This window comes from Bos javanicus, chromosome 13, assembly GCF_032452875.1.
Source record: "Bos javanicus breed banteng chromosome 13, ARS-OSU_banteng_1.0, whole genome shotgun sequence".
In the NCBI taxonomy this organism is placed as follows: Eukaryota; Metazoa; Chordata; class Mammalia; order Artiodactyla; family Bovidae; genus Bos; species Bos javanicus.
The window spans coordinates 52689060-52704123 of NC_083880.1; the positions used below are offsets into that span (position 1 = coordinate 52689060).

A 15064-nucleotide genomic window follows, 5' to 3' on the forward strand; every position below is an offset into this window, starting at 1 on the left:
TATTTTTTAATTTACCTTGTGAGGAATCAGAGTAAATATAGTCAATTCTAAGCATTGTAGGTGAAATCAAGCTCAAAATCACTCATTCATTTCAAATGAAATTTCTTATCGATTCTCCAGGCAAGAACACTGGAGTGGGTTGCCATTTCCTTCTCCAATGCATGAAAGTGAAAAATGAAAGGGAAGTTGCTCAGTCGTGTCCGACTCTTAGCGACCCCATGGACTGCAGCCCACCAGACTCCTCCATCCATGGGATTTTCCAGGCAAGAGTATTGGAGTGGGGTGCCACTGCCTTCTCCCCTTATTGCTCCTTAGAGATATTCATACGTAACTGTTGATATATTAAAACAAGTACACACTCAAGTGTGATCAAAAGGACCTTCTTGAGATAACTTAGAGTGTATCTAAGAGTTTATGTGAAATCAAGATAAAAATCATTCATTCATTTCAAACAGCTTCAGAAGTACTTTGTAAATTTTATGTATGCAAACAAGCTCAGAAAACACATTCATCTCAAAATTTCCTGCTTCCCTCAGTCACCAGGGGGAGCTCCTCAGGCCTGGCACAAAGGCCACTCTTTTCCTCATGACAGACAGAAGCTGATTTGACTGCTGCCAAAATCTCGGCTCTCTGTCCCCCTCCAGAGGCTGAGTCCGTATTTCAGCTCCAGAAACCAAGTCCTACTCTCCCATTTCAGAAGCTAAGACCCCACTCCCCACACCAGAAGTTAAAGACCCCACTTCCCTATCTAGAGGCTAAGTTCCCACCACATGCCCTTCTGGCTAGGTCCACACATCCCCTTACAGAGGCTGAACCCCAGTTTTGGCTGCAGAGGTCACCTGATGCCACAGAGACTACATCCTGCTTCTCTCCTCTGGGTCGGTCTCTGCTTCTCCATCCAGAACCTAGGTCCTCAGAGCTCTCATTAGAGGTTAGGTCCATACTCCTCCTTCTAGAGGCTGAGTCTGGACTTTGGCTCCACAGGCAGTCCCTAGCTCTCACCTGAGAGGCGGTGCGCCTTTCTCTCCAGAGGATGAGAACTCACTGCTGGCCCCAGAGCCTGAGTCCCTATCCCTCTTCCAGATGCTGAGTCCCCATTTCAGATCCAGAGTCTAGTGTCAACTTGTGCTGCTAGTGACTGTCCCCATATTCTGCTATATATGTGCCCCTTGTCCCATAGTCTTAAGTTGCTACTTTTCCCTGCAGAAGACAAGTCCTTACATTCACAAGTACTTTTACCAGGGTGCCAACAAAACTACTGGAACCAGAGTCAATCAGTAATCTTCCCAGTTCCCTTCTCCTTAAGGTGAGTTACAGTGTATTTAGTTAAAATTAAGCAACATATTAATAAATACAAGCTCAGGATCAGACATTGTTTTCAAGAGTAACTGTAACTTCTTAGGCAGTTAGAGTATTCAGTTCATCTCAGTCTCTCAGTCATGTCTGACTCTTTGCGACCCCATGAATTGCAGCACGCCAGGCCTCCCTGCCCATCACCAACTCCCGGAGTTCACTCAAACTCATGTCCATCAAGTCGGTGATACCATCCAGCCATCTCATCCTTGGTCGTCCCCTTCTCCTCCTGCCCCCAATCCCTCCCAGCATCAGAGTCTTTTCCAATGAGTCAACTCTTCGCATGAGGTGGCCAAAGTACTGGAGTTTCAGCTTTAGCATCATTCCTTCCAAAGAAATCCCAGGACTGATCTCCTTCAGAATGGACTGGTTGGATCTCCTTGGAGTCCAAGGGACTCTCAAGCGTCTTCTCCAACACCACAGTTCAAAAGCATCAATTCTTCGGCACTCAGCTTTCTTCCCAGTCCAACTCACATCAATACATGACCACTGGAAAAACCATAGCTTTGACTAGACGGACCTTTGTTGGCAAAGTAATGTCTCTGCTTTTCAATATGCTTTCTAGGTTGGTCATAACTTTCCTTCCAAGGAGTAAATGTCTTTTAATTTCATGCTGCAATCACCATCTGCAGTGATTTTGGAGCCCAGAAAAATAAAGTCAGCCACTGTTTCCACTGTTTCCCCATCTATTTCCCATGAAGTGATGGGACTGGATGCCATGATCTTAGTTTTCTGAATGTTGAGCTTTAAGCCAACTTTTTCACTCTCCTCTTTCATTTTCATCAAGAGGCTTTTTAGTTCCTCTTCACTTTCTGCCATAAGGGTGGTGTTATCTGCATATCTGAGGTTATTGATCTTTCTCCTGGCAATCTTGATTCCAGCTTGTGCTTCTTCCAGCCCAGCGTTTCTCATGATGTACTCTGCATAGAAGTTAAATAAGCAGGGTGACAATATACAGCCTTGATGTACTCCTTTTCCTATTTGGAACCCGTTTGTTGTTCCATCTCTAGTTTTAACTGTTGCTTCCTGACCTGTATACAGGTTTCTCAAGAGGCAGGTCAGGTGGTCTGGTATTCCCATCTCTTTCAGAATTTTCCAAAGTTTATTGTGATCCACACAGTCAAAGGCTTTGGCATAGTCAATAAAGCAGAAATAGATGTTTTTCTGGAACTCTCTTCTTTTTTCCATGATCCAGCGGATGTTGGCAATTTGATCTCTGGTTCCTCTGCCTTTTCTAAAACCAGCTTGAACATCAGGAAGTTCATATTGCTGAAGCCTGGCTTGGAGAATTTTGAGCATTACTTTACTAGCGTGTGAGATGAGTGCAATTGTGTGGTAGTTTGAGCATTCTTTGGCATTGCCTTACTTTGGGATTGGAATGAAAACTGACCTTTTCCAGTCCTGTGGCCACTGCTGAGTCTTCCAAATTTGCTAGCATATTGAGTGCAGCACTTTCACAGCATCATCTTTCAGGATTTGAAATAGCTAAACTGGAATTCCATCACCTCCACTAGCTTTGTTTGTAGTGATGCTTTCTAAGGCCCACTTGACTTCACATTCCAGGATGTCTGGCTCTAGGTGAGTGATCACAACATCGTGATTATCTGGGTCATGAAGATCTTTTTTGTACAGTTCTTCTGTGTATTCTTGCCACCTCTTCTTAATATCTTCTGCTTCTGTTAGGTCCATACCATTTCTGTCCTGTATCGAACCCATCTTTGCATGAAATGTTCCCTTGGTATCTCTAATTTCTTGAAGAAATCTCTACTCTTTCCCATTCTGTTGTTTTCCTCTATTTCTTTGCATTGATTGCCGAGGGAGGCTTTCTTATCTCTCCTTGCTAAGAGTTAGAGTATAGCTGATCTAAATTAGTCAATGTATGTGAAATCAAGCTCAAAATCACTCACCCGCTTATAAATGAAATTTACAAGCTTCATAAGTGATATGTAAATTTTATATGTACAGACTTACTCAGAAATACATGTATGACACAAATATACAATCCCACATCACTCTACCTAACCCTCCAAACTGGATGTAATTATTTGGTATTAGGTTAATCATGTTTCCATTATGGCTTGTAATTGCAGTAATCTTTTATTTTTTGTCTGGCTACTGATTGTGAAAACTGATAAACGTCTTCTACTATTGTGATTTTTGCTTAATACAATAATTGCATCATGATTAGTCAACAGAAAATAGTATAATTCTGTATCAGTAAAAGTACCATTTAATAGAAAAACCTGTAGTCACTTTTTTAAATCCAGATGCATGTCACAATTATCTTGGAACTTTTTGAAAAATACAAATGCCCGGGTATTGCTCTTTTTCCTTTACAGCTCCAGATGTGTTTCTAATGAGTCAGATCAGATCAGATCAGTCGATCAGTCTTGTCCAACTCTTTGGGACCCCATGAATCGCAGCACGCCAGGCCTCCCTGTCCATCACCAACTCCCGGAGTTCACTGAGACTCACGTCCATCGAGTCAGTGATGCCATCCAGCCATCTCATCCTCTGTCTTCCCCTTCTCCTCTTGCCCCCAATCCCTTCCAGCATCAGAGTCTTTTTCAATGAATCAACTCTTCGCATGAGGTGGCCAAAGTACTGGAGTTTCAGTTTTAGCATCATTCCTTCCAAAGAAATCCCAGGGCTGATCTCCTTCAGAATGAACTGGTTGGATCTCCTTGCAGTCCAAGGTACTGTCAAGAGTCTAATGAGTAGCCATGTTTAAAAACAAGTGGACTATATGATTATTTTTTCTTTTATCTAGTTTGTTTCACTTTTTCTATTTCATATTTGGTGCTCCCATTTCTTTTAGTTTATGTTTTCCAATTTCTCTCTATTTTTTTTTTGACATTCTTTCTCAAGACTTTACCAAGCATAGTAGAAAAGCTTTTGTATACATAAATATGTATATTAATAGTATGTATAATATAATATATACATATTTAGAAAACTTGCGAATTTTTGCCTAAATAAAAAATTTGACATTTTGATTCCACTTGTTTAACTTAGTCTGAATAGAATGCTAGACTTCTAATTTATATTCACTTAAAATTCTGAAATACTTCCATGTATTTTGGCATCTAGAAAAAAAGTCTAAAAAGTTTATTATCTTAGTGATTAAAAAAATTTGAATTAGGCTTGACACTTCTAATTCAGTTCTGAATATATAAAGAAATATTATGTTGCCAAAAAACAAGAAAATTATCATGTGATACAGTATTATTAACTAAAGTACAGATTTTGTCCAAATCTCAAAAATACAAAAAAAATTTATGGAAATTCAAAATGTAAAAAAATTAAAATATTAATTTTCTTTTTTATGTCTTTACCTGAATGGTCATATTTTCTGTAATGCATTGGAAATACATTTTCTTTGTGTGTGTTAGGACATTTTAGTAAAGGTTATTATTGAAAAAAGTCATGGGACTGGATGGATCATGGGATTGACTGATAAATTCATTCATTCAAATATTTATTAAGCCCTTGTTTTGTGCTAAGCAGTGACGTTCTTCTAGGCATTACAGCAATAAACAATGCACAAAGAAAAATTCATATCCTTTGAACTCACATTCTAATGCGGAGGGATAATAAAATAACACACATATAGTATGTTAGCAATCAGTGTTAAGGAGAAAGGTGTTAATAAAACAGGGATTGGATGGGAAGGTTTCAGTTTTAGAAAAGGACGGCCAGGAAAGCCCTCAGTGGGAAAACGTTACTTGAGCTTAATTCATGAAGGTGAGTTAGCATTCTAAGCAGAGGCAACAGCACATGCAAAGGTGCTGAGCAGAAGCAGGTCGAGTAAGTTCACGGAAAAGCAGGGACTGTGGCTGTAGACAGGAGATGAAAGTGAAAATCGCTCAGTGGTGTCTGACTCTGCGACTCCATGGACTGATGCAGTCCATGGAATTCTCCAGACCAGAATATCGGACTGAGTAGCCCATCCCTTCTCCAGGGGATCTTCCCGACCCAGGAATCAAACAGGGGTCTCCTGCATTACAGGCAGATTCTTTACCAGCTGAACTACCAAGAAAGTCCTGTAGACAAGAGAGCCGGGATAAAGTGCCGGGAGATGAGGACCGAAAGTTAACGGGCTGGGACGCGGGAGAATGGGTAGTGAGGGTGAAGAGGAGCAGCCCTAGTACCGACTGAAGCTAGGAAACTGTCCAACAAAGAGGATCCGAAGATAGCACCGCCCAAAGCTCCGCCCTGCTCTAAGCTCATAACTCAGCGCCTCGGCCGGAACTCAAGGCCCAACTCCGGGACCGGAAGCAGCTTTCTACCCGACCCCATTTTGCCCGCGGTTGTATTTCCGGTAGCGGCGGCGGGAAGCGAGTTACTCGCGGGCTTCTAGGCCTCCGAGGAGGCGAATCCGGCGGGAATCCGAGCCATCAGAACCGCCACCATGGTGAGGAGGCGCAGACCAGCAGCACGGGAGCTCCTGAGTCTCTTGTGGGGTGGGGATCGTGATTAACCGGGAAGGAGGTCATGGGTTGGCCCCTCAGCGGTGAAGGCCCGGGCCTCGGCGCCTCCGTCTGGGTAGGAAAGACTCACACCGTCGTCCCTCGGTGGACTGGGCGGTGGGGGAGCGGGGGTGGCGAGAAGGCTGGAAATAAGAGACCGAGGCTAGAGTCGCTTGGTGCGCGCGAGGGTAGCGCTGGGGCTCTCCAAGCCTCTGTGGCCTTAGTGCTTGGGATCCCATAGGCGCTGAGTAAACTTTACGGCATATATGTGTGGGGGGGGCTTCTGAGCGGGCACTAGCGCCGTTAAAGGACTGATTAAGACCCGGTGAGAGGCTCAGATTTGGGAAGGGTGAGGGTCCGAGGAGTTGCGGAAAGACGTGGAACGACTTGTGGCCGGAAACAGTCTTGATTCTGGTAGATGGGGAGGAGGGAACGGAGGATGAGTGAGGGGAGGAAAAGTTCAACTCTTTTGTTCAGCATACATTTATGCTTGAGTATGCCAGACTTTTCAGGCCCTGGGGCTACACAGTGAAGTGTTTCCTTTCTTCACCGCGTTCACTCTTATTTGGAGACACGGGTAACGTAATTCGGAGTGGTAATTCAGCGTTAAGTAAAAGTAACGGCGGGGAGCGGGATAAGAATGTTTTCTAGACTTGGTGATCCCTGTCAGAGTCCTAGAAGACGCAGGCTTTCCCCCAGCGAAAATGGGAGAGAATGGTATAGATTCGAAGGACTGCAAGGCCAAGCGTGAAGGGTAGCATTGTTGAAAGTTCTTAGAGGGCAAGGGAAGAATGGGGGTGGGAGGAATTGGCGGGAATCTGATTATTAAAGGCTTTACATGCTATTTAATTTTGTTGGTGGTAAGGGATGCCATTGAAGGATTTTTAACAAGCAAAAGGACACGTACGTACTTGTGTTCAGAAAGATAACTGTTACGTAGCTGTTATATATTGGGTGAAACGGAAGTAGGATGTTGTTTAGAGAGCTGGTTAGAAGAATAGGCACTGGATTCAGGCTGACTAGCTTTCAGCACAGCTTAACCTCTTACAGCCTCTTGACCTTATCTGTAAAGTCTGATTTTAAGGATTAAATGAGATAAGTAGTGTTTGTGGCAGTGCCTGCCAGTGAGCGCCCAGTGCGAATTAGCTGTAGAAGACAAATGGAGCAGTAAATGTTACTGTAACGGTTCAGATCCGAGTGGTTAGAAGCTGTGATTACAGTTTGGTTAAAATGGTCATGTAAAAGAAACTGCACCACATAACTTGAGTCTCCAGGGTGACAGGAGTCAAGATTCTGATCCATGCATTTGTAGGTTCAGAAAACCTGTGTTTGTCCAACCTCACAGAGATGAGTAGCAAGCACAGTGCCTGGTACCTCAAAGGCTCTTGGATGAGTTAGGACTGGTCAGACTGATGGGAGGCTGATATAACAAATGCCAGGTTGTTTATTCATAGAAATGTAACTGCCAAGGGCACTTGACAGTCCTCTTCTGAGGTCTATATACTCTATTTTAGCACAACTACATTTGAAGCCAGGCTGTGAAGCAGAAAAGGTTGTTGGGTTAAGGAGTATGGCAGCTTATATATTCTCATTATGTGTTCAAACTCATTAGCACTCTGACTACTAGGAAGTTTTAACGTTTCTAAGTGTAGTCTTGGAGACACACTAACAAATCACTGATTTGGGGGTTCCATTGTCTTCTCAGCTGATCATCTCCTTTCTGATAACAGGCTCTTCATTGATTGGGTTCTTAGTGCCAGTCTCATTCCAGCTCTTTTACTCAGTCTTTTTTTTTTTTTTTAACTCAGTCTTTTTAATGGGATGTTGGTGTTCCACAGCACCGGAGTCACCTGTAATCTGCACAGTGGCAGATGGCCACTAATCTCTAATATGCATGGGTGTCAGTAGTTTGGAGCCATCTTACCCTCTCACTTCTGAAACATATACAACATTCAGTCCAGTTCAGTCCCTCAGTCGTGTCCAACTCTTTGACCCCATGGACTGCAGCACACCAGGCCTCCCTGTCCATTACCAACTCCCGGAGTTTACTCAAACTCATGTCCATTGAGTTGGTGATGCCATGCAACTATCTCATCCTCTGTCGTCCCCTTCTCCCACCTTTAATCTTTCCCAGCATCAGGGTCTTTTCCAAGGAGTCAGTTCTTCACATCGGGTGGCCAAAGTATTGGAGTTTCAGCTTCAGCATCAGTCCTTCCAATGAATATTCAGGACTGATTTCCTTTAGGATGGACTGACTGCTTGGATCTCCTTGCTGTCCAAGGGACTCTCGAGTCTTTTCCGACACCACAGTACAAAAGCATCAATTCTTTGGCACTCAGCTTTCTTTATAGTCCACCTCTCACATCCATACATGACTACAGCATAGACAAAGATATACAATATAGACAAAGGCAATTGTTATATAAAAAAGATGATTTTACGGGAAGGGGGACTAACAGGTCAGGTTTGAAAACAGGTGAGAGAATTCCTAGGAAATGGCTGTGGTTGAAAGATAGAATACTTAGAAAGACAAACAGAAAAGAAGGCTGCAGCAGAAGTTTTAAGGAAAGACAACAGTTTTGTGGGTCCAAAGGAGCTGAGTCTCATTCCTGCTGATTTCTCCTTGCAGACTGTGGGCAAGAGCAGCAAGATGCTGCAGCACATTGACTACAGGATGAGGTGTATCCTGCAAGATGGCCGTATCTTCATTGGCACCTTTAAAGCTTTTGACAAGCATATGAATTTGATCCTCTGTGACTGTGATGAGTTCAGGAAGATCAAGTAAGGAGTGGGCTGTTGGGGAGGGGTTGAGTGGATGGGGAGTGGATTGGGTGGGTGGGGCAAGTGATAGGTGGTGACTAGCTGGCTGGTTCCTCTCAGTTTGCTCTCCTGTTTTACAGGGCAGATTAAAATGGAGAGTTTCTTAAATCTCTTTCCTTAGTCTTGCTCTTTATTTCTAGCAGAGTACAAGTTGTAAGGAGGGCTGCCAGGCTTTTTATTTCTCTGATTTTGTGTGCCCCTGGGTACTGGGGTAAAGGGCTCTCATGTTCTCCCCACAGGTGTGTAAGGGGGGAGAGCTTGATTTTCTGGCCTCATTGCCTATTTGTAAAGCTGTAGCCTAAAGGGCTCTCACAGTGCAGCCTGGTCTGAAACTGCTTTAAGAAGCCTCTGACCCTCTTCAGGGTAAGTGCTCAACTCCCCTTGTGGGTTTGGGGCCAGTGATTTTTGTTGTCATTTATAGAAACAATTGGAGAATACAATCCCATAATTTGTTAGATGATTCCCTTGTCTTAGGACTCACAGATCTTAAGCTTCTAGCCTAGTAAAAGATGTGGTCTAGTGCTTCATTCTGTTTTACAGTCAAGGCATCTTGAGGCCCAAAGAAGTTATGTAATTTCCTTGACCATCCAGATCTCTTTTGCCACTGGAGTGTCCATAGTGTGTTGCCAGTGGCTGTTAATTCCCTTCGATTCTTTTTGGGACTTTTGTTTTCTTTGTGGCATGAGGTCAAGAAGGATAGGACAGAAAATGGTAGTGATGGCTGAGTGCCAGGTGCACATTAGAGAGTGGCCAACATTTTTGAATGAGACTAACTTTATTCTGGTAATGAAAATGTGCCCATTAGAAATATTTTTTAAAAGTACATAGAAGTATATGAGAAAAAACTTAAGATACCCATAAAGGATTTTTTTTTAAATTGTGAAAGGGCAGTACATGCTTTTTTTAAAAAATAAGAACTATAGATAAGTTTTTAAAAAGGAAAAAATGACCACCCACAGAAAATTTATATAAAAATCATTAAAGTGAAACCTTTAAGTAATTTTTAAAAATCAAGGTGTTTTGTATTTCCTTTAATTTTAGGATATTGGCTTTGACTTTCCTTTCCCTATCTTGTTGCAATTACTTTTTCCCAGTCTTACCTCGTTTATATTTTGCTCATCCTTTTCTGCTCGTGGGTATTTGGAGATTCGTTTTTGTTCTTTGAGGATAGAAGTGTAATTTCTATGTAGCTAATCTCAACCTTTTCCTTTATGGCTTCTATTTCTAATGGGAGGTGAGAGACAGAGTTATAGTTCTGTGGGGTTGAATTAATACTAGAAGGATACTGCACGCAAGTAGAGTGAATGGGATTCAGTTGACTTGAGGAATTGTTTTGACTGTCTTCCTGACATTGTTAAAGCCTTAAGCTGAAGGAAGAAAAAGGGTAATGGCAACAAAGAGTTGACTGAGGAAAGGCTCTCATGGTGGCTTTGTGAGTGAGCCAGGGCTGGGCTTTCTTGAATCTTGTCCTGTCTCTCGGTCTGTGCATTCTCTTGGCATGGGACACAACCATCTGATGGGGGGAGGTTACAAGTTTAGCCTGTCAGTAGATTTAGTGTAAAACAAGTCTTTGAGGGCCCCTAGGTAGGTGAATATGAACTTTACCCTTTTTCTAATGCTTTTTTTGTTTTGTTTTGTTTCTTCTCCTAAACCTGTCTTTAGACCAAAGAACTCAAAACAAGCAGAGAGAGAAGAGAAGCGAGTCCTTGGTCTTGTGCTACTTCGAGGGGAGAACCTGGTCTCAATGACAGTAGAGGGACCACCTCCAAAAGATGTAAGTCAGAACTGAGAGCCAGTGCAAGGCCAGGAACCTTGTGCAAGGGAGGTGCCACCCTGAGCTGGGCCCTGTGTGGGGTTCTCTGTTTCATTGCAGTACTCACAGGTATCTTCTGGTTTCTGTTTCCCTTATACAGATAATAAACCAGAATCTTAAAGAGGTTACTTTGCAAGTCAGAAGTAAGGAGCTAGGATTTGAGGGTTTGTAACTTTAAATCCCTCTTTTCTTAGTTGATGTACATAGTCAATAGAAGAGGCACTTAAGGCCTCCTGGGTCAGTTCTTAATGTGATGACAGTCTGCTGCTGTTGCTAAGTCACTTTAGTCGTGTCCGACTCTGTGCGACCCCATAGACGGCAGCCCACCAGGCTCCCCTGTCCCTGGGATTTTCCAGGCAAGAACACTGGAGTGGCTTGCCATTTCCTTCCCCAATGCATGGAAGTTGGACCATAAAAAATTGTAACTCCAAACAATAGAATACATGTATATTTTTTGTAAAGTTGTGGAATAATAGTTAATATTTAATTAAGCATCTGCTATTTGCCAAGCCCTTCAGTATTTAATCCATGTAACAGTCTTTTGAGATAGATTATTCCCACTTTATAGATAATGCAAATTGAAGTTTAGTAACTTGCACAAGGTGGCACAGCTGGAAAGTAGTGAAACTGTCATTTGATTCCAAGCAGTAAGGCAATGGCACCCCACTCCAGTACTCTTGCCTGGAAAATCCCATGGATGGAGGAGCCTGGTGGGCTGCAGTCCATGGGGTCGCTAAGGGTCGGACATGACTGAGCGACTTCACTTTCACTTTTCACTTTCATGCATTGGAGAAGGCACTGGCAACCCACTCCAGTGTTCTTGCCTGGAGAATCCCAGGGACAGGGGAGCCTGGTGGGCTGCCGTCTCTGGGGTCGCACAGAGTTGGACACGACTGAAGTGACTTCGCAGCAGCAGCAGCAGTATTGGTTCATTAACATCAGCCTCCCTTTAGAAATAGAAGAGGCTTTAGAGAATCTAACCAAATTTGTTTTCCCTTTTTTGTTTTTAAGATATTGTTTGTTAAAGGAATAATCTTGTTACCTTGTTTTAATTTTTGTCCATATATATATGTTGGTTTTTTTTTTTTTACTTGTAATAAGTATGTATCAGTCTGCTTTTTAACTTAACATTGTAAACATTTTTCTAAAGTTGCTGTATTCAAAAGTCATGTTAAAGATACTTTCAAGTGAGTGCAGAGTAGTTTATCCTAGTTCTTTCCTTCTGTTTAGACTCTTATATACAAAGGATGTTACCGTGTTTCTGATTCAAGGCCTATGGACCTATTCATAGCTTTGGTATCTATTTCCAGTAGAATTTGCTACTCTAATGTAGCCAATTGTAAACCTTCAGGACCACAACCAGTTTTGTTAAAACCTCTTCATTGGCATATAAGGAAGCAGTACTAGAATGGTGGGATTACTTGCCCACTATCCCCACTATCACCCACCAAGTGAGAATCAGAGCTGGGACTGGACCTCATATCTCTTTGTCAGGTCAAAACTCTGATCTAACATAGACACCCTTTTGGGTGGAGGCTTAGCTGTTTGTTTATTTAATTTTCATAGGAATGCATATTGGTTGAGTTGTGTGTGCTTCTCTTGACTTAAAACTCTTAAGTTCTTTTAGCCTGCTAGGCGTATAATCTTGGATGGAGGAGGAGTGGTGTTAACAGGAATGGATAGTGTTTATAAGAAGGTGTTTTGATGCCCTGTAAATCTGAGGGGTTCTCTTGGCAGTGATATTCCAAAGTGTACTTCTTATTCTCTAGGCCACAAGTGTATTAACATATATTTATTTTTCAGACTGGCATTGCCCGAGTGCCACTTGCTGGAGCTGCTGGGGGCCCAGGGATTGGCAGAGCTGCTGGTAGAGGAATCCCAGCTGGGGTTCCTATGCCTCAGGCTCCTGCAGGACTTGCTGGGCCAGTCCGTGGGGTTGGTGGTCCATCCCAACAGGTGAGGAGTTGGAGGAAGGGGCACCACCTTCTGTAATTAAAGGATAGAGTGAAGATCTGAGTCCAGAATGACCAACTAGGCTATGATTGTCAAGCTATCAGTATTTCATGTGCTTCATACACGGTTGGAGAGTCAAGCAAAAAGGAAAGCTTGCTATTATGCATTATTTTGATGCTGTAAGAGATGCATGAAAAGTTTTTGACCAACTGTATTAAAGTATTTCCGTGACAACATTTGAAATCTTGACCCTTGCACAATATGGGTGTTAGGAATGCCAACTCTGCAGGTGAAAATTTGTATATAACTTTACAGTTGGCTCATTATGTCCATGGATTCAAGCCAAGAATGTGCACAGTATTGTAGTATGTATTTAGGGAGAAGAATGCCTATAAGTGAACCCTGGCAGATTAAAACCATGTTCAAGGATCAGCTGTACTATAGCTTTTACAACCTATTGTCAGGCCTGTTTGAGCATGCAAATGCCTTATCTAATTTGGATTGGGCATCCTTAACTTAGGCCTGGAAAACAGGAATTGAACTTAAGATCACGCTTGATCTCCTCTGGCATAATAGGTTTTGATAGGAAGTCTGATGCTTTGAGTTGTAGCTCAGTGGATTTGGTGTCTGCTGTTTCTTTACCAAGTTGGAGAGGAGAGAGGGGTACTGCATTGCACTGTACTGTTCTGCCTAACTTCTTTCCTGTGTCTTCCTAGGTGATGACCCCACAAGGAAGAGGTACTGTTGCAGCAGCTGCAGCTGCAGCCACAGCCAGTATTGCAGGGGCCCCAACCCAGTACCCACCTGGCCGTGCAGGTCCTCCACCACCCATGGGCCGAGGGGCACCCCCTCCAGGTGAGGAGCCCAGGAGGAGTCCATTGTTAATTGATAGAAGATGCCTTAGCTGGATTTATGATGAGACATACCCTTGACTGAAACTAATGACGAGTTTGTGTAATTAAGCAGGATTACTCTGAGATCCAGCTTGGTTGACTGACTTTGGAACTAGCCAGACTAGAGCTCTATCTCTGTCTCAAGTCCTAGTGCTAGGAAGGACTGGAAGGGTGGAATGGTCCCTCTATCTTAGAATGTGGTGAACAGTTTTGTACGTTTCCTGCTACCTTTTGTACTTTTCCTGCTATGATGGACACTTGAGCTGTATTCTTGGGATTTTTCTCTTGCAGGCATGATGGGCCCACCTCCTGGTATGAGGCCTCCCATGGGTCCCCCAATGGGGATCCCACCTGGACGAGGAACTCCTATGGGCATGCCGCCACCGGGGATGCGGCCTCCTCCCCCAGGGATGCGAGGTAAGTGCCTGTAGCAGTGGCGTTGATTCCCTAGGGCTAGGTTGGGTTAGGAATTGGAGAGAAGGTTGGATTTTGATCATACCTTCTTGGCTTTTATGCCTTAAGTTTAGGGAAGTGAACACTTAGAGGACAGCTTTGTTCAGAAAGGAAAGAGGGAGCAAGCATTTCTTAAATGGACCTTACCTCCCTCTTAGAATAGCGAGAACCTCCCTGTACACAGTACTTCCAGTATCTAAGGCAGTATTCTCTGGTCACTGTAAAATAGTGCATTTTGTTGCATGACCAAGAAAGGTCTTAGGCCCTTTGGTTTGGGAGTGGCTATTAATTAAGGAGGGACTCTGGGCTTTGCTGTACTATTTATTATGGATTATCTGTTTAACTCCAGTTTGAGAAATGCTGATGCAGATCAGTTCTTTTGTTTTGTAGGCGAGAAACAGGCCCATAGAGAGCTCATTGTCCAGGCCAGTGTTCTTTTCATGAAGCCATAGTGGCCTATAAGTTAACCCGTGGCCAAACTGGCTGATCACTGTATTTATAGTTTTCCATTACTGAGCTTTGTAAGCTTAGGAGCCCATGGCCCCAGAGAAGTACCCCTCTGAGCATTTGGTAACTGCCGGGTGTGGGAGGCTGGGGTAGGGTGGGGATTTGAGTTGCAGATCAGGCACTGACTAAACTTCTTACTCTTACTTCAGGCCTTCTTTGACCTTGGCCACAGAGTTATGGAAGTAGCTCCACAGAGGCTTGGGCCCGATTCTCCAGGGCCACGTTACCACACCTGTTTGTTTGTTAAGCCGTTGTTCGCGGAGTCTCACCGGATTGTCTGGTTTCCCTTACAGGGCCCCCTCCCCCGGGAATGCGCCCACCAAGGCCCTAGGCTCATCTTGGCCCTCCTCAGCTCCCTGCCTGTTTCCCGTAAGGCTGTACATAGTCCTTTTACTTCCTTGTGGCCTGTGACACTAGTTTATAATAAACTCTTTAAGAGAATATTACAAATGCACCTAGTATGTTTGTTTATTTTCAGAAAAACTGTTGATGTATTGGGTGCTTGATAAGAATCAAGAAGGGTTGCCTTGGAAAAACTAGCCCTAATCCTGTTTCCTTAGCCCTAATCCTTAGCTGTTTCCCTTGTAAAATACTGTATTTATTTGCAGGGATGCACAGTCTCATTCAAGAGAATTACAAAATTGAACTGTAAGCAGACATTTTCACCTGTTATACTGGCAAAAATCATCTTGTTAACTTTAATACTGTATTGGTAAGTTGTGAATTGGTATATCCTCTTTGGAAGGCACTAATCAAGATAACTTCTTAAGCAGCACTTTATTTTCTTTAGAAACTAAATTTAC

The 15064-nt window shown here is 43.2% G+C and overlaps 1 protein-coding gene across 2 annotated transcripts; it reads left to right on the forward strand.

Moving 5' to 3' along the window:
- The first annotated feature begins 5632 nt into the window (after positions 1–5632).
- Positions 5633–14715, forward strand: SNRPB (small nuclear ribonucleoprotein polypeptides B and B1). Of its 2 annotated transcripts, none has more exons than XM_061436761.1 (7): positions 5633–5767; positions 8452–8603; positions 10305–10416; positions 12259–12411; positions 13125–13263; positions 13593–13718; positions 14555–14715. In XM_061436761.1, the coding sequence occupies exons 1-7, from the start codon at positions 5765–5767 to the stop codon at positions 14590–14592; spliced, it is 723 nt and encodes a 240-aa protein (XP_061292745.1). In that variant the 5' UTR covers positions 5633–5764; the 3' UTR covers positions 14593–14715. The 2 variants fall into 2 exon arrangements, with proteins under 2 accessions (XP_061292745.1, XP_061292746.1); XM_061436762.1 differs by having other exon boundaries at positions 5634–5767; positions 14411–14715.
- The last annotated feature ends 349 nt before the right edge of the window (positions 14716–15064 follow it).